The sequence below is a fragment of the Odocoileus virginianus genome, chromosome 12 (genome assembly GCF_023699985.2).
Source record: "Odocoileus virginianus isolate 20LAN1187 ecotype Illinois chromosome 12, Ovbor_1.2, whole genome shotgun sequence".
NCBI lineage: Eukaryota > Metazoa > Chordata > Mammalia > Artiodactyla > Cervidae > Odocoileus > Odocoileus virginianus.
This window is the reverse complement of record NC_069685.1, coordinates 67,720,588-67,737,255: the sequence shown is the minus strand read 5'-3', so window position 1 is coordinate 67,737,255 and position 16,668 is coordinate 67,720,588. Positions and strand designations below refer to the sequence as shown.

Genomic DNA, 16,668 nt, shown 5'->3' with positions numbered 1-16,668 from the left:
TTCAGGCGTCTGCGCACCTGGCGCGCCCGGCCCCGCCCCGTCGGGCCTGCGCCGCCCGGGCGCTGCTGGGATAGCGATGGCGTCGCCGGGCGCGCTTGCTCGCGCCCAGCTGGTTCCTGCGGCGTCCGGGCCTCGGAGGAAGCGCGCAGCCGGCGAGGCTGGGGCTGCGACGGGCCGGCAGCGGGTCCTGGACGAAGAGGAGTACATTGAGGTAGCGCTCGGCGCGGACGCCCGCGACTTCCGGGCCCCGCGCTCCCCGCCCCGCGCTCCCCGCCGGTTCCCGACGCTCCGCGCTACCCCCTGAGGCGATGAGGCAGCCTGAGTCCTCGCCCCCGGCGTGTGGACAGGCGGGGGCCCAAGCCGGCGGAGTGTGGGGAGAGCTGTCCGCGCTGTAGGGGGGCCGCAGGGGTGGGTGTGTGCACTCGGTGAGGAACTGGAAAGACAGGGATCTGTCAGGGGGTCAGCAGGGGTCTGGACAGCGGCGGAGAGGCCTTCTTGGGCAGCGGTGGTGGTGGGAGCTAGGGCTGGGGGCCCCGCAAGCCGGCTCCCAGGGTGGCCGCATCGATGAGCGGGTTCGTCTCCTGCCACCGCCCCACCGCAGCCACACAGGAGGTGCGAGGAAGTCACTCAGGTTTGGGAGACAAGTGGGGTGGGGCAGGCAGTGGTCTTTAGTAGACAGCTGGGCGGGCAGACGCGCAGCTCAGCGGCGAGTCCGGCTGGAGGTGTGAAGCTGGGAATCTCCACCCGTGCTGGTGGTGGGGTGAAAGGATCAGATTGGAAATAGGAGGCCATGGGCGGGGTGAAGATGGCAACAGCCAGGTTGGTTCAGCTGGTGTGGAGGTGAAGGCGGCAAAGGAAGGTGAAACTCAGGCAGAGAGAGAGAAGGCTTTGAAGGTGCTCTGGTCAGGACTCCATGGTCTCACTGCCGCAGGTCTGGGTTCAATCCCTGGTTGGGAACCAAGATCCCATGTCACACAAGCACACAGGGTCAAAAAAAAAAAAAAAAAGAAGGAAAAAAGGAAGTGTTCCCAAGCTCTGGTGATCTTTGGGCTGAATGGAGGTTGGGGTCTCAGCACACACTCTGTGGGGTAAGCAGCCGGGGGAGCCAGACAGAGGCTCTGACTTGTGTTCTGACCTGTCCTTCAGGGCCTCCAGACAGTTATCCAGAGGGACTTCTTTCCTGATGTGGAGAAGCTGCAGGCACAGAAGGAGTACCTGGAGGCCGAGGAGAATGGAGACCTGGAGCGGATGCGCCAGATTGCCATCAAGTTCGGCTCCGCCCTGGGCAAGATGTCCCGAGAGCCCCCACCACCCTGTGAGAGGAGTCCCCTGGGGCCGGGCATGGCTGCTCGCTGAACCAATGCTTCAGGCCCCCTGACCCCACCCCCTCTGTCCCCCAGATGTCACGCCGGCCACGTTTGAAACCCCTGAGCTACACACAGGCCCCAGCGTGGTGGGCAGCAAGGCCAAGGCCCGGGGCCGCGGCCTGGAGGACGGTGATGGTGAGTGATCGTCCTGCTGCCCTCGCGCTGTCGGGCTTGCCTGGGGTGTTCCAGATGCCTGTGCCCTGGGAATCTTGCGTCTGGTCTCCCGGCCGCTCACTGTGCCGCGGGGGATCCACTGTAATACTGTGACTCTTAACACCGGACACCCCATCTGGGCCCGAGTCAGAGCACACACTTCACCGGCGTTCAGCAGATAGGGGGTTGGGCGGCTTGGGGGTGTTGATCCCATCCCCAGGGTGTTGTCTGGCGGTGTGGGGTCTCACAGACAGACCCACGGCCAGGCAGAGGGTGCCCGGGACTGAGCGGATGCACAGTGGTGCTCACGCCATGGCGCCCTGGACAGGAGAGGCCGCGGAAGAGGAGGCGGCAGAGCCGCTGCCCAGCCTGGACGTTTTCCTGAGTCGGTACACCAGCGAGGACAACGCCTCCTTCCGGGAGATCATGGAGGTGGCCAAGGAGAGGGGCCGAGTGCGCCATGCGTGGCTCTACCAGGCCGAGGAGGAGTTTGAGAAGGTGCCTGGGGCGGGGAACGGTGCCCTCTCAGGGTGGGCTTCCTGGGCCGGGGCTCGGGGCCTCCCTGACCCTTGCTCCCCCATGACACAGAGGCAGAAGGACAGTCTTGCGCTCCCGTCGGCCGAGCGCCAGGCGGTTGAGAGCGGCCAGGCCGGAGTGGAGACCTGGAAGTACAAGGCCAAGAACTCCCTCATGTACTACCCAGAGGGTGAGCATAGGACAGGGCCTCCGGGGTGGACTGGTCTCCAGGGTGTGTGTCTGCCCCCTACTCTCTGGGCCTTCAGGGGTCCGGATTCTCAGGGCAGCTGGCGGGGGGGTGGTGGTAGAGGGGGTCTGTAGGCGGAGTCAGCACAGGTGTGTGCGCCCAGGCTGTGCTCCGTGGGGACCAGCTCGTCTCCCTCAGGCCTGTCCCCCTGATGCCACGGGCTTTGCTTTCTCCGCCAGGCGTCCCCGACGAAGAGCAGCTGTTCAAGAAGCCACGGCAGGTGGTGCATAAGAACACGCGCTTCCTCAGGGACCCCTTCAGCCAGGCCCTCAGCAGGTCGCAGCTGCAGCAGGCGGCCGCCCTCAACGCACAGGTGAGGGCTGGGCCAGCAGCTCTCTGCTCAGGCGTCCTTGGGCTCGGCAGGGCTTGGCGGCGCAGTCGAGGCTGGGTCTGTTCTCCGTCCGGGGGTTTGAGGTCAGGTCCTGTTTTGGTCAGACAGGTGGGTCAGGTGTGTGCCAGCGTGTGGGGCAGGGACAGGAGAGAAGGGAGGCAGCGTGCAGCCAGACTCGCGGGCTGGGCCAGGCTCGGGGTGGCGGACCACAGAGCTGACCCCGGGAGTCGTGCAGGCCAGTGACTCTAGTGATCGGGAGTGTTGGAAGGGAGGCCGGAGTGGGTGCCACTGTTTTGGAGGCCTTCACAGATGCCTTGCCCCACCCCCCCCCCGTCCCGGGCCTGAAGTCAGGGGTCCCCAAAGCTAGCAGGTGTCAGGAGTGGCCCTTGTGGAAGGCCAGGGCGCATCCCTTGGCCGCCGTTCCGACAGGCCTTGGCAGCGCTGGGGTCCTCCTCGCTTTCCCTGGGCTTGAGCAATGTCTGCGCCTCAGCCCGTGGCGTGGCCTGGCCCTGACCCCACCTCCCCTCTGGCTTCAGCACAAACAGGGCAAGGTGGGCCCCGACGGCAAGGAGCTCATCCCCCACGAGTCCCCCCGAGTCGGCGGCTTTGGATTCGTCGCCACGCCTTCTCCTGCCCCTGGTGAGAGACGTGCCCTCTGTGGGACTACTGGGCCCTGCCCACACCCGGGGGCCCAGGGTCGCATCTGTGCAGTGCCGGGCTCTCGGGCCCAACCTCAGACGCCTGGCGCTGTCCTGTGTGTGCGCGTGTGTGGAAACCAGGTTTAATCTGCAGGAAGTGGAGTGCACCTGGGCCCCCCGGGGCTGCATGAGGGCCCTGCAGGTGGGCAGGCCGGGCCTGAGGGATCCTGAGGGCATGTACACCTCTCAGGCTGCCCACTCCTGCTCCCGCCGGGGGCCCCTGTCAGTCCTGGGGTGACGTTTCCAGGTTGTGGGTCTCAGGCCAGCAGGTGTGTGGTGCTGACATACCTAAGTGAGCTCACGAGGTTCGGGGCAGCCTCCTGGGCATGTCCTGGCCTCTGGACCTGGGAAGGCACCGCAGTTTGACCAGATTCGGGGTGGGGGCTTCACCTGGAAGACTCCAGATCTCCGTGGGTGTCCTCTGGGGCTCCCCGACCCTGTGGTAGCCTGAGGGTCAGCTGCCTAGCCCGGCTCCTCTGGAGGCCCCTCTCCCGGGCCGGCTGCCGGGACCCTCGCACAGGCAGACACAGTGGGGCACCGCCCTGGGAAGGAGGGGCCAGCGGCCTGCGTTTGTGGCCCCTGGCTGAGGTGGCTGTGGGCGGTCCCCGTGCAGGTGTGAGTGAGTCCCCGCTGATGACCTGGGGGGAGGTCGAGAACACGCCCCTGAGAGTGGAAGGGTCGGACACGCCCTACGTGGACAGGACGCCGGGGCCAGCCTTCAAGGTGGGTCGGCGTGGTGGGTGGGGGGCCGCACGGGTGTACCGGGGTCTGCCGCGCTCCCGTGGCTGTGCACAGCGGATGGGGCTGATGCTGGGGCGGGCACCGTGTCTCCTTGTGAGGTCTGGGCCTCTGCTGAGGACCGGTGTAGACGGGGCTTGGGCCGGGCGGGGAGACGGGGGTGGGGAGCCCCCGTGGCCCCTGTGAGCCTGCAGGTCCAGAGGACGGGGGTCTTGGGCCAGGAGCTCCCCTGCATGCTGCAGCTGGGGAGGAGCCCTGAAACCCCAGCATCCGTCGGACGCGGCTGTACCCCTGCAGAGGGAGGCCTCTGGTTACGGGGGACCCAGGCTGGGTGGCCCCGGCCAGGGCCCCAGGAGCAGAGGCCGGGCCCCTACGAGGGAAGCCCTCTGTGGGCCAGGCGGGCAGGGGGTTTGGGTGGCAGGTGGTGTGTGGGGACGGGGAGGCCCAGGAAGGTGCCAGCGAGCAGCTGGTAGGGCCCGAGTGTCCCTGGGAAGGCAGGTCCGTGATGTTGCGCGATTTGTGGGGAAAGCCAGCACTGGGCGTGGCTTGTGGGAGAGGCGCCTGGAGCCTCAAGAGTACTGTGGGGTGCGGGTAGGGGGGGCGCCCCGAGACCGAAGGGTCCAGGATCACTTCACCTGCTTTGAGAACCCAAAGAACCGGTTCGATGCAGGGTCTGGAGTCCATGTTGTCTGTGGAGCAGGGCGGGGTCCTCTCGGGCCGGCAGTACCCAGTGAGGTGTGGAGAAACAGCGTCAGTCACCATAGCGACAGCCCTCATAGCAGCAGCTCTGGGAGCAGGGAGCCGCGGGAGGGGCTGAGGGGTGGGCGCTCCCCCGTACAGCGGGGATTCCTCCAGACCCCAGATTGCCCGCGGGGCCCTCAGCCTGGGATGCCACAACAGTTGGGCAAAGCCTGGGGACTGCTGTGTGCACCGAGGCATTGAAGCCCGCCGCCGTGGCCGGCAGGTCAGGACCGGGGCAAGGGGGCGACGGAGCCCTCTCCTCGTGGGCGTGTGGAGACAGGAACAGCCGGTTCCTCGGTGCACAGCAGGACAGGTTCAAGGGAGACGGGAACACTGAGCATTAAGACAGCGAGCGTTAGCCTCAGGCCCACGCGCCAGGGAGGCAGGAAAGGGGTGTCCACGCGGCCGCAGAGGGAGAAGCCGGGAAGAGAGTGGGCGCTGGGCCCTCAGCGCCTCTCAGCGCTGGGAGCCCTCCAGAGTCTGACTGCAAGCTGACAGCCAGACAGCGGGAGGGTGTGTGAAATGGTAACACAGCCAGCATGCTGTGTAAGCAAGAGAGGGAAGCACAGAACCGGTGAGAAGATGGGTCAGGACGTGTATCTTGAAATTCTTTAAAGAAACGCAGAAGCCATCGCACCTGGTAGCCAGCGGGAAGCAGGCTGAACAGGGCCTTTCCCAAACCATGGTCCCAGTGACTGGCTGGGTGGTGTCAGCTCCACAAGAACCCTGCGCAGGGCGTGGGCCACTCAGGGTGGGGGTCGGGAGGCTGATGACCCGGGACGAGCCCGCCTGCCATCCTCTAGATCCTGGAGCCGGGCCGCAGGGAGCGGCTGGGCCTGAAGATGGCCAATGAGGCCGCTGCCAAGAACCGGGCCAAGAAGCAGGAGGCCCTGCGGAGGGTGACGGAGAACCTGGCCAGGTGAGGGGCAGGCCTCGCACCGGGGTCTGGGCCCGTGGCTGCCGCTCTGGGCCGGGCTGTCTCCCCTGTGTCTGCAGTGCCCCTCGCACGTCCCTACCCCCCCCTTCTCATGCATTTCTAGGGGGCGCCTTTAGGCCTTGTCCCCATAAGCTCCCATCCGCCCATGGAGTCAGGGTCATCGCCCCTCCGTGGAGAGGGTCGGGATCCCCTCCAGCCCCACTGCCCAGGGTGCGGCTCTTAATCCCAGCCGGGAACAAGCACGCGTCCCCCAGGCATCTTCCCAGGGAATGAGGGCCCTACTGCTGGGCAGGCCTGACCCTGCCTCTCGCCATGCCTTCCCCATTGCAGCCTCACCCCCAAGGGCATGAGTCCCGCCATGTCTCCGGCCTTGCAGCGCCTGGTGAGCAGGACGGCCAGCAAGTACACGGATCGAGCCCTGCGGGCCAGCTACACCCCATCCCCCGCCCGCACCAGCCACCTCAAGACCCCAGCCAGCGGGCCCCAGACCCCGACGAGCACACCAGCCCCCGGCTCGGCGACACGCACCCCGCTCAGCCAGGACCCAGCCTGCATCACGGACAACTTGCTGCAGCTCCCTGCCCGGCGCAAGGCCTCAGACTTCTTCTAGGGCCAGGCCCTAGGTGTTCCATGGAGCCTGCGGGGCGGCTCTCTGCCCAGCACGGGACTCCGGCTTTCCAGGTCCCCAGGCCCACCTGGCTGATACCCTGTTCTGGAGGACCCCGCCCGTTCTATTTACTTGTTACTAAAGAGAGCCTCTGGCTTGACAGGGGCTGCCTCTCTGCTCCAAGGCCACTCTCATACCTGCGTCACCTGCCCAGGGCCGCTGGGCAGTGACCTCAGGGGCCAGGGTGTCCAGCCTTTCCTGCGTGGCTTCCGGTGGCACCGCCGAGGAGGGGGGCCTGCCTTCTGCACTGAGTTGGCCCCTCGTGCCCCTGTGCCCCCCACTTCTGTTCCTCTCGGGGGGCAGAGCCCTCAGCCATTGTGCCCGCAGGTCCACAGGCTCCCTAGCCAGGCCTGACCTGCTGCATACGCGGCTGCTCCCCATGGGAGGCCCTTCCCAGTGGCCTCAGCCGTCCCTCCTGAGCCCCTGACTTCCAGCCCGGGCAGGGCTGACCCCGCCCCCTCGCTCCTCTGCTTGGGGCCAGCTCCCCAGGGAGTCCCAGCGGGCTCTTTAAGCCTCAGGTAGGGTCAGGTCGTGCTCAGAGAGGCAGTGTGGGGTCCGCTTAGACGCGCCTCTCGTACTTGGAGCAGGCACGCCCCAGCAGGCCATCCTCGGGCTCCCTGGAGGCTTCCTGGGGTCTGGCTGGTCTGCGCTCCTCCACACAGAGCTCCTGCAAGTTCCTGGGCGGAGCCCTGGCTGGGCACCATGGGGGCGGGTCTGGCGCCATGGGGTCAAGAAAGGGCTGCTTTTGATGCTTTGTCCCAGTGGGGAAGGGTGGGTGTGGGCCTGAGGGAGCCCCAGGAAGTGGGGTCGGAGGTCTGGGGGGGCCGCGAGTGAGATGCCGAGGGCGCCTTCCAGGCAAGGCTGTGCCTGGAGGGGACAGGGGGGCGCCGCCAGAAGTTCTAAAGGGCCAAAGGGTGAGCGGGAGCTGAGGACGGGCTGCCTGAAGGGCGCGGGCGGGTAGGAGGGCAGCGGGGGCCTGGTGGGAGGCCGTGGACTCTGTGCCCGCGAGGCCGGCTCCCCGGGGCCCCCGGGCTGCAGGGGGTGGGTGCCGAGTCCAGAGAAAAAGACTCCGCGCGCCTCTCTGCTGTACACTGGTTTATTTGGTGGTCGGGGCTTAAGGTCTCTGCTACTAAGTGGAAAAAAGCTAATAGAACGTAATCAAAATAGCGGTTTAATTGACGGACTTTACTTGTTCTTGCACCTGTGGCTTCTTCAGCTCCTACCGCCTACTTAGCCCCCGGGCCCTCCACACCACTAGGTGCTCGCCTTCCCCACCTCAGCTCCGGAGACGTGGTCCTTGGCCCTGGAGGTTTCGACCAGCCGCTCCTCCACCCGGTCCTCGGTCTCAGGGACCACAAGCAGCCGGTGCTGGGTCTTGGCCCCCAGTTTGTGCTCGGGCCGGTGTTCGGGCTGTGGGCCAGGCCGGGGGTCCAGCTTGCAGTCAGCCCGGTACTTGCCCTCGCCCTCCCGCTTGAAGGAGGCGGAGGCCATGGCCTTGGGCTTGGGGGGCTGCAGCCACGCGTGGCTGAGGATCTCGTCGATGTGCAGGCGCCGGGTGACGTCCGGCTGCAGCATCCGGTAGATGAGGTCCTTGCACTCGCCCGTCAGGTGCTTGGAGCGTGGGAAGTCCACGCGGTGCTCCTTCTGGATGCGCAGCATCTTCTTGACGTCGGAGTCGTCGTACGGCATGGAGCCGCAGACCATGATGTAGAGGATCACGCCCAGGCTCCAGATGTCGTACACCTTGGGCTGGTAGGGGATGCCCTGCAGCACCTCGGGGGCTGCGTACGCCGCCGACCCGCAGAAGGTCTTGCTCAGCGTCAGCCGGCCGCTGCCGTCCCGCAGGCAGCGCTTGGAGAAGCCGAAGTCGGACAGCTTGATGTTGAAGTCCTTGTCGAGGAGAAGGTTCTCGCACTTGAGGTCTCGGTGGACGACGTCCAGGTCGTGGCAGTACTTGACGGCCGAGGACAGCTGCCGGAACATCTTGCGTGCCACGTCCTCGTGCAGGGCCCCCCGGCACTTGATGAACTCAAGGAGGTCGCCCTGGACGCCGAGCTCCATGACGATGTAGATGCGGCCGTCAGACGTCTCAAAGATCTCGTAGGTCTTGATGATGGAGCGGTGGTTGACGGTTGCCAGGATGTCCATCTCCCGGGGCAGGAATCTCTCCACGAAATCGGTGGGCGTCTTTTTGCGGTCGATGATCTTGACTGCCACGTTGAACTTGAGGCGCTCAGAGTAGGCGGACTTGACTTTGGCGTAGGAGCCCTTGCCCAGGTTGATGCCCACGATGTAACCCTTCTTCCTCAGGACTGCGGCATCGTCCATGGTGCCCGGAGCGGCCTGCGCCACTGCCCTCTACATCCCCTCCCCTCGCGGGCCAGCGGGCATCGTCCTCGTTAGCACTGTGGGGAGCCGTCTGGCCAGGCTGGGCCTGCACCTGGAGGTGTGGAACGCCCAGCATTGTCCCCGCGTGACTTCAGCCTGTGAAGTCATAAAGCCAGGCTGCCCGGAGTGGGAACTGGGAGGGGACAGGCCCTGGAGCCCTGGAAGGCTGACTGGGCTGACAGAGCCCCGCGGCCTGCCAGAAGGGAGGAAGCTGGCACCCAAGACTGTGGCGATCTCTCCGTGCCGCCCTGTGCCAAGTCAGCCTGGGCCGCCCAGGTCCAGCCAGTGTGCCGGCCCCCCGCCGCTTACCCCTCCTGGGTGTGGGGACTGACCCTTTAGCAGATCCTGTCCCTCGAGGGAGGGCCTCCTTCCCGGCACCGCCTTGAGGTGGGCCGAGCACACCCTCAGGCCGGGCCTGGGAGGGGCCGCCCTGATGGGGGAGGGGGCAAGGGCGGCTCGGACTCGGTGAGTGCCCAGCCCCGTGGTGTGGAGCCCTGGTGGGCTGGTGTTCTGAGGGCAGGTAGAGTTGAAGTCCAGGCAGGGAAGGGCGTGGGGGAGGTGGACGTGAGAATGGGTGGGTCCCGGCGTCGGGGTCAGGGTGCGTGGAGGAGAGGGTCGGGGGGTGCGGGCTGCAGGAGCTGCCGGGATCCAAGCCCGGCTTTAAGACAGGCCCTGCGAGAGCACATAGCGAAGGGCGGCCAGAGCCTGTGCCCGGGCCAGGCGCTGGCCTGTGGGGAGGGCACACGATGGGTGGGGCCCGGAGCAGGGGCGGGGGCTGGGGAGAGCGTCGCAAATCAGGCCACTTGGTCCTTTGTGAGCATTGGGAGCCTGGGCAGGCACATCACCTTTGCATCTTAGACCGTCTCTGCACCTGGAAGCAGCATCAACCTGCTTTGTTCCCACCCCGGGAACCGCCGCCCCCGTAGGCTCAGGTCCTTTGCGAGCCCCATGGTCCTGTTGTCCTCAGGGCCCAGGACGGGTGCTCGGGGGAGGGTGCGTCCTGTGTCTGGGTCTGTGGGAGTGACCCAGAAGCCCCATGTGGGGGTTCAGCAGGGCTCGCCTGCTGTTGGGAGGGGAGTGTGTGCACACGCCTGGGCTGCACAGAGCTCCCGGCAGGAGGTCCATGCGGAAGGTCCCTGGGCAGGGCAGCTAGGCCCAGAGGCCAGCGGCAGGGATGTGCCTGATGCCTGCATTCTTCTGGGGGCTTCAGTAGGAACCAGCGGAACTTCAGAGGGGCCAGCCGCGAGGCCCCCAGCCAGGCGCCCTCCTGGCCTGTCTCCCTCGTCCCCAGAACTCTGTCCCAGGTGCCCTTTGCCGTGGCTCCTGCTCCTCACGCCCTGCCTCCTCACCAGGACACTGTGGCCTCTGGTTCTCCAGGGACGTCAGGCCTGCAAACTCGGGAGAGCAGCAGGGGCCCTGCCCAGAATGTGTGTGTCAGACTGCCAGGGCCCTCGGGGCAGGGTCAAGCTGGACAGGCTTCAGGGTGCTCCCGGCTGCAGGCCTGTGAGTGCCAGACCGCAAGCCCAGGGATGCTGCCCTCGGAGCTTTGAGGGTTGGCGTCAGGCCCCGGGTGACAGGAGTAGGCCCTGCCTTCCTGGGGCCCAAGGTGGCTCAGCATCACCCAGGGCATGAGTGCCCTGCAGCTGGGCCATGACAGGCACGCGCAGTGATCGGAGCTGGGACTGGACTCGGGGAGGCTGAGGGCTGAGGTCAGGCCCCGCGGAGGATGCGGACAGAGGTGCTGCTGAGGGTCTGAACGGCCAGGTGGTGAGAGCGTGCCGGTCGGGAGGTGCACGGCTGGCCCGGAGGCCGCGCTGAGGGTCCTGGGGGTCGCTGTGGGGGTTGAGCCCGGCTGGGGCAGTGGGGTGGCTCACAGGAGTGGCCGGTGCCTCAGGCCACGTCAGGAGGGCCTTGCAGCGCAGCCTGCATCCACGCTGGGTGGGTTCAGGCGGCCGCCCACCGTCTCTGAGTGGTGCCCCCGCCTGGGAAGCACACAGCAGGCTCTCCTTCCCGAGGCCCCTCCGCCCAGCCTTGTCCCCAGGTCCCAATGACCACTGCTGACCCAGGGAGGAGTTCACAAGCTTCCCGGGGCATCTGCACCCCCGCTGGCCCCATGCATCCTGGAGTCCCGCTCTGCCACCGAGCAGGCATGTGGCTCCACCGCCAGGACTGCTGCATCTTGGGCCCTCGCCCACCTGCCCAGGCTGTGACTCCCAGAGGCTTCGTGTGTGGAGGCTGCGGCCCCTGACGAAGCCTGGAGAGGTAGGCAGGGGCTCAGGGGCCTGTCCGCCAGCAGGACTGGGGCCCAGGGTGAGTGGCCGGGCGGCCAGGAGGCCAGACCCAGGACGACCTCAGGGGCCAGGCGTGGAGATCCTTCCCGCAGGCAGGGGACCCGGACTGGGTGCAGGACGGGGGCCTCGGCTGCCGCGGGAGGTGACGGGGAGACAGGGGTGGGGCCAGGGGTCAGCGGCTGTGGCCGTGAAGGGGCTGGGGCCGGGGCGGGGCCCTTGCTGCACACCAGCAGCGGTGGGAGGAGGGGCCCGTCTGAAGGCCCTGTTCCCTTGGTGTCAGACCCGCAGGTGCGCGCGTGTCCAGAGCACAGGCACATGGGAAAAGGAAGCGGTGGCTGCACACGGCCAGGTGAGGGCCTCATGGTGGGTGGCGCCCCCGCGGCGGGCAGTGACCCCGCAGGCCTGTTCCCCCCGCGGACGCCCTGGCCACATGTGAGAGGAGGCCTGTGCCCCCTGCTTGCCAGCGTCTGCTTACCCACGCTAGCGGGAGCGTCACCCTGGGGACAGCTGAGACCAGAGAGGAGCAGGAGGGTCAGAGCACAGTGATGGGGGGACATGCAGGTTGGGGGCCGGGCCAGGCAGGGATGCTCTGGGTGCTGCGGGGAATGGGGTGCTGGCTGGGTGTGGGGGAGACCCTGGAGCCAGAGCAGGAGGAGGGGAGGGGCCCCAAGGGAGGCAGGCAGCTTCGGGGGCCGTTGAGGGCCCAGAATGCCTGCCCTGGCCTGCAGCCCCCACTCCGCCTCCCCACCCAGCTCGGCGCTTGTGGGCCCTGCGCTTGAAGCAGCATCTTCCTCGCTTGGCTCTCTCCAGTCCAGGACCCGATGCCATCATCAGGGCTGGACACGTGGAGCTCTTTCCCCAGTGGGAGGTGAAGCACAGCGTGACCCGCGGAGGGGGCCACGGGGGTGCAGGGTCCTCTCCCTGGGTGACCGAAGCCGGCAGGGCACACACACAGCGACCTCGGGGGCTGCAGTAATATAGTGATTTATTGCTTCTTTAGCCACGTGAGTTACCGAGTTCAAAGGGAGGGGAAGAAACTGACGAAAATAGCGGCGCATCCGGGACCGTCTTCCTTCTCGGCTGGTCCCGCGGCCTCTCTCAAGCTCGGGCTCATTCCCTGCTGGCCGCCCGGGCCGCGAGAGGCGGGCTAGGCTTGCGTCTCTGAAGGCTGCGGGGGCGCCCCCTCCTCGGTCTTGCTGGGCTGCTCGCCGGGCAGACCCACGGCCTCTGACTGCTGGGACACCTGCACCATTGCCGCCTCCTCCTCAGGGCTTGGCTCGGCCCGGGGTTCGGGCTGCGCCTCTTCCCGGGGCTCCAGCTTGGTGGTGGACTTCTTGTCGGAGCTGGGCTCTGAGGCCCACGGGGGCTCGGCTGCCCGGGAGCTCTCGCCCTCCTTGTTGATGGCTGCGGAGGACAGGCCCCGGGCCTTGGGCTGCACCCAGCAGTGGCTGAGGATCTCGTCGATGTGCAGGCGCCGGGTGACGTCCGGCTGCAGCATCCGGTAGATGAGGTCCTTGCACTCGCCCGTCAGGTGCTTGGAGCGTGGGAAGTTGACGCGGTGCTCCTTCTGGATGCGCAGCATCTTCTTGATGTTGGAGTCGTCGTACGGCATGGAGCCGCAGACCATGATGTAGAGGATCACGCCCAGGCTCCAGATGTCGTACACCTTGGGCTGGTAGGGGATGCCCTGCAGCACCTCGGGGGCTGCGTACGCCGCCGACCCGCAGAAGGTCTTGCTCAGCGTCAGCCGGCCGCTGTCGTCCCGCAGGCAGCGCTTGGAGAAGCCGAAGTCGGACAGCTTGATGTTGAAGTCCTTGTCGAGGAGAAGGTTCTCGCACTTGAGGTCTCGGTGGACGACGTCCAGGTCGTGGCAGTACTTGACGGCCGAGGACAGCTGGTGGAACTTCTTGCGAGCGTCGTCTTCCTGCAGGGCCCCCCGGGTCTTGATGAACTCAAGGAGGTCACCCTGGACCCCAAGCTCCATGACGATGTAGACCTTGCCATCTGACGTCTCGAAGATCTCGTAGGTCTTGATGATGGAGCGGTGGTTTAGCATGGCCAGAATCTCAATTTCCCGGGGAAGGAATTTCTCCAGGAAGTCCGTGGGGGCTTTCTTGCGGTCGATGATCTTGACCGCCACGTTGAACTTGAGGCGCTCAGAGTAAGCGGATTTGACCTTGGCGTAGGAGCCCTCTCCCAAATTGATCCCCATGATGTAGCCTCGTCGCTTGAGGACGGCAGCGTCATCCATGGTGCCGGGAGCGCCCAGTGCCCCTGAGGCTGCCCTCTACATCCCTGCGGGACATGGGCCAGCGCGTCCTCATCTACACTGTGGACAGAGTCCTCTGGGCTGCCCGGGCCTCCCGTCCCTGCCTCCTAGAGGCCAAGACTCTGGGCTGGAACGTTCGGCACTGTCTCCCGGGCGACTTCAGTGCATGAAGTCATAGAGGAGGACTGCTCTGCGGAATGGGTCTCTGGCCTGAGCCACTCGAACTCAGAACCCTGCAGCAGATGGAGGGCCGAGGTAGGAGGGGGCCACGGGGACTGCATCGGCTCTCCCAAGCCTCCACACCTGAGCCAGGACTGCTGGGGGCGGGGGTGGGGGTGGGCGATGGGCTGATTTCCTGCACCCCAGGGCATCCCTGGAAACCCAGGGCAACGGTCCCAACCATCTAGGTCTCAGCAGCAAACAGGAGACACTCAAGTGAGGACTGCCTGCAAGGGTTTGACAAGAGGATGATTTCCCCACATGGAGCCGTGTCAAGAACCCTAAGTGGGTGATGGGCCCTCGGATGAAGGGACGGTTGTTTCTGGAACCCGGGGACAATGGTGCCGGGAGGGCCGCCTTGACCACGGCAGTGACCTAGGTGATCGCCCCCAGGGAAAGGACTGGGAAACCCTCCCTGACCTCCTCTTGCTCCATGCAGCCCTGGAAATACTCTGCAATGTCTGCACAGGCAGGCGTCTGAAAAGGTGGGTGGGGCAGGAAAGTCTGGCTAGATTTTTCACTCCCCCATGCTGCTCTCATCTGAACCTTCTCTGGCCAGCTCTGCTGGGGACAACTGACCGGGTCTCTGCCCTTGGCTGTGAGCCCCCTCCTGGGGGCCTGCCCTGCAGTAGCCCTGACTGGGCTCCCAGGGCAGGTCTGGGGGTGGGGGAGAAGGTGGGCCTGGACTCCTCTGAGAGCAGCAGCTGCTCCCAGAAATGCCCCCTGAGGACAGGCAAACAGGCGGTATTGAATGGGAACCACCCTTCCCGCCAGCAGTGGGTCCTTTCTGCTCTGGGCCTTGCTGTAGGGAAGGGTGGGGTGGCGTGGGAGGGCAGGAGCAGTCAGGCCCGGCAGAGCCTTGGGGTCGGTTTTGGCTAGATCCGTGCATCTGGAGCGGATGCCTCTCTCAGATGACCCTGAATGTCCCAGGCTGGGATCCTGGGGTGCTCAGGATGATCACCCCTGAGGGGCTTGGGGTGACTGCTTCTGGGGAGCGAGCTGCTGATGGTCTGGGTGCACCGCCCACCCCCGCCTCTGCCCTCATTTTCTCCACTCCCATCTTCTCCCTCTTCCCACCCTGACGCCCCGGGCTGGGCCTCGTGTGCGTGGCTGGTGGTCCGTCCTTCGGGGGGCTTGCTCCTCCCTCGCTGGTACTCCCCATCTGCTGGGTCCCCTCCCGCGGTGACAGGTGCGCGACCAACGCTTCCCTCCGTGCGGAAGAGCCTGCTGTGGCGGCAGCTGCGCCAGCGTCTCCCCGCCCCCCCCCCCCGGCCCCGCTCCGCCCCCACTGTGCAGTGGGGGAAGCCCCTCTCTAGGGGATTGGGCGTCCCAGTCGGCTCTCCGCGCGGGACCCTCCTTGAGCCTGCTTGCACGTCCGTCTGCAGCACTCCAGTTGCCCGCGCCGCTGAAGCCGCACCTGCGGAAGCACCTCCCGGGACCTCCTCGGAGGTTCTCTAGGTCTCCTCTCCCCTCTCCGCAGCGGTTCGGCCTTTAAAGCGCCACTCTGGGACACGCTCTTCCAAGGGCCCTTCTCAGGGATTCCCAACTCCGCCCCCCACCCCCGGCTCCCTCGGCGCCGCGCTCCCCGCTCTGCTCCGGCCCCTCCGCGCCCGACCCCGCAGCTCCTGCTCCGCCCGGCCCTCGGGAGGCCCCGCCGCTCAGGCCCCGCCCCCGAGCCCCGCCCTTCAGTGATCAGCCAATGGAGCCCTTGGCCCCTCGTAGTCCCGCCCCTGAGGGACCGCCCCCGCCCCGCCCTTGGGCCGCGCCCCTCTCGGTCACTGCGCAGGCGGAGCGCGCAGGCCCCGCCTCCTCTCGGCGCTGATTGGCTGGCGGCGGCGCGAGCGGGGGCGGGGCGGTGCGGGCCGAGCAGGACGGCCGCCATCTTGCGCTGAGCCAGAGTCGGAGCCCGAGGCGGCGGCCGAGAGCGCGCGCCCGCCTGCAGCCCCCCGGAGCCTCCTCCCCGCGGCGCCCTCGACCGGCCCGGCCCCGGCCCGGCCCGACCCCTCGGCCCGGCCCGCGCGGCCGCCCCGGGGACGATGAACGGAGGATAAATGGTGCCCAAGGCGGACAGCGGCGCGTTCCTGCTGCTCTTCCTGTTGGTGCTCACGGTCACCGAGCCGCTGCGGCCAGGTGTGCGCCGGGGGGCGGCCGGGCCGGGGGCGCCCCGGGGACCCCACTCTGACGTGCCCTCCGCGGCCGGCGGGCTCGGGCCGGACGCCTGGAAGCCCCAGCCGCCCGGCGGGGGACCCTCAGACGCGTGAGGAGCCGCCGAGGCGGGCGTTCTCTGAGGGGAGCCCGGGTGGGGAGCTGGGATCCGGGCCGCAGAAGGTCCCGTACGAGCCTTGCCTCTTGTCCCGACGTGTGCACCCCCCACCCCCACCGTCCGCAAGAAATCAAGAGCCCGAACGCAGGGCCGATTCGCCCGTCACGCGCAGAAGGCCGGGGCCGCGGTGCCCTGGTGGCTTGCAGAGATGTTCTAAAATCAGCGGGAAGGAGCCCTTGAGTGTTCAGGTTGAAGGAGACGCTCTAACATGCACGTATAAATGCGTTCATTTTTATATCGATGCGGCGGCAGAGTGAGGTTCTTGACCCTGTCTAGTGGAGGAAGGGACCTGTGCAGGCAGAGGTGGCCAGGGCCCCTTGTGTGGGTGCTTTCAGGCTTGCGTGTCTCCAGCAGGTCGGGGAGCATGGCGGTGTTCAGGCCCCAGGTGGGCTCCCGGCCCCGGGCATGCAGCACCTCGCTGCCCTTCACCATCTGCTGTCGAGCGCCCCACGTCCTCCCCGGGGTCCCTTCAGCAGCCAGGGCCCTGGCCCACACTCAGCTGGAGGGGGATGCTTCTGGGGTGGCAGGGTGACTGGCCGCGGGGTGGTCTCAGTAGAAACTGAAGCCAGCATCCGTGCAGGAGGGTGCTATATGGGCTGTGAGGGACTAGAACTGACGGGTTTGTGCCTGCTTGTTATTACGTTCTTCAGAAAACATGTCTACACCTGTGGGGAGGCGCGAGTCATCCCGTCCATCCTGGGTCCTCTGTTATGTCGCTGGACTCTGAGGGGCGGAGCCACACCACGCTTGTGTCCTCGGGGGGCCTCTGGGTCCACCGAGGGA

At 66.9% G+C, this 16,668-nt stretch overlaps 4 protein-coding genes across 6 annotated transcripts in view; 2 read left to right on the top strand and 2 right to left on the bottom strand.

Annotated features, from left to right (window-relative positions):
* The first annotated feature begins 37 nt into the window (after positions 1-37).
* ESS2 (ess-2 splicing factor homolog) lies at positions 38-7,570 on the top strand. The gene is made up of 10 exons (XM_020903468.2): positions 38-211; positions 1,147-1,315; positions 1,401-1,502; positions 1,849-2,018; positions 2,109-2,226; positions 2,463-2,596; positions 3,151-3,253; positions 3,926-4,035; positions 5,595-5,710; positions 6,059-7,570. The coding sequence occupies exons 1-10, from the start codon at positions 77-79 to the stop codon at positions 6,336-6,338; spliced, it is 1,437 nt and encodes a 478-aa protein (XP_020759127.1). The 5' UTR covers positions 38-76; the 3' UTR covers positions 6,339-7,570.
* Positions 7,476-8,869, bottom strand: TSSK2 (testis specific serine kinase 2). Its single transcript, XM_020903470.2, has one exon. The coding sequence runs from the start codon at positions 8,721-8,723 to the stop codon at positions 7,650-7,652; it is 1,074 nt and encodes a 357-aa protein (XP_020759129.2). The 5' UTR covers positions 8,724-8,869; the 3' UTR covers positions 7,476-7,649.
* A 3,173-nt stretch (positions 8,870-12,042) lies between these two features.
* Positions 12,043-14,806, bottom strand: TSSK1B (testis specific serine kinase 1B). The gene has a single exon (XM_020903465.2). It carries the CDS (start codon positions 13,323-13,325, stop codon positions 12,222-12,224), a length of 1,104 nt encoding a protein of 367 aa, XP_020759124.2. The 5' UTR covers positions 13,326-14,806; the 3' UTR covers positions 12,043-12,221.
* Positions 14,807-15,419: 613 nt separating this feature from the next.
* Positions 15,420-16,668, top strand: part of DGCR2 (DiGeorge syndrome critical region gene 2) — a 32,457-nt gene continuing 31,208 nt past the window's right edge. For all 3 annotated transcript variants that reach the window (XM_070475766.1, XM_020903467.2, XM_070475765.1), the window contains exon 1: positions 15,420-15,692. In XM_070475766.1, the coding sequence (XP_070331867.1) occupies positions 15,614-15,692 (79 nt within the window). In that variant the 5' untranslated portion in view covers positions 15,420-15,613. The remainder of the gene's footprint in view (positions 15,693-16,668) is intronic.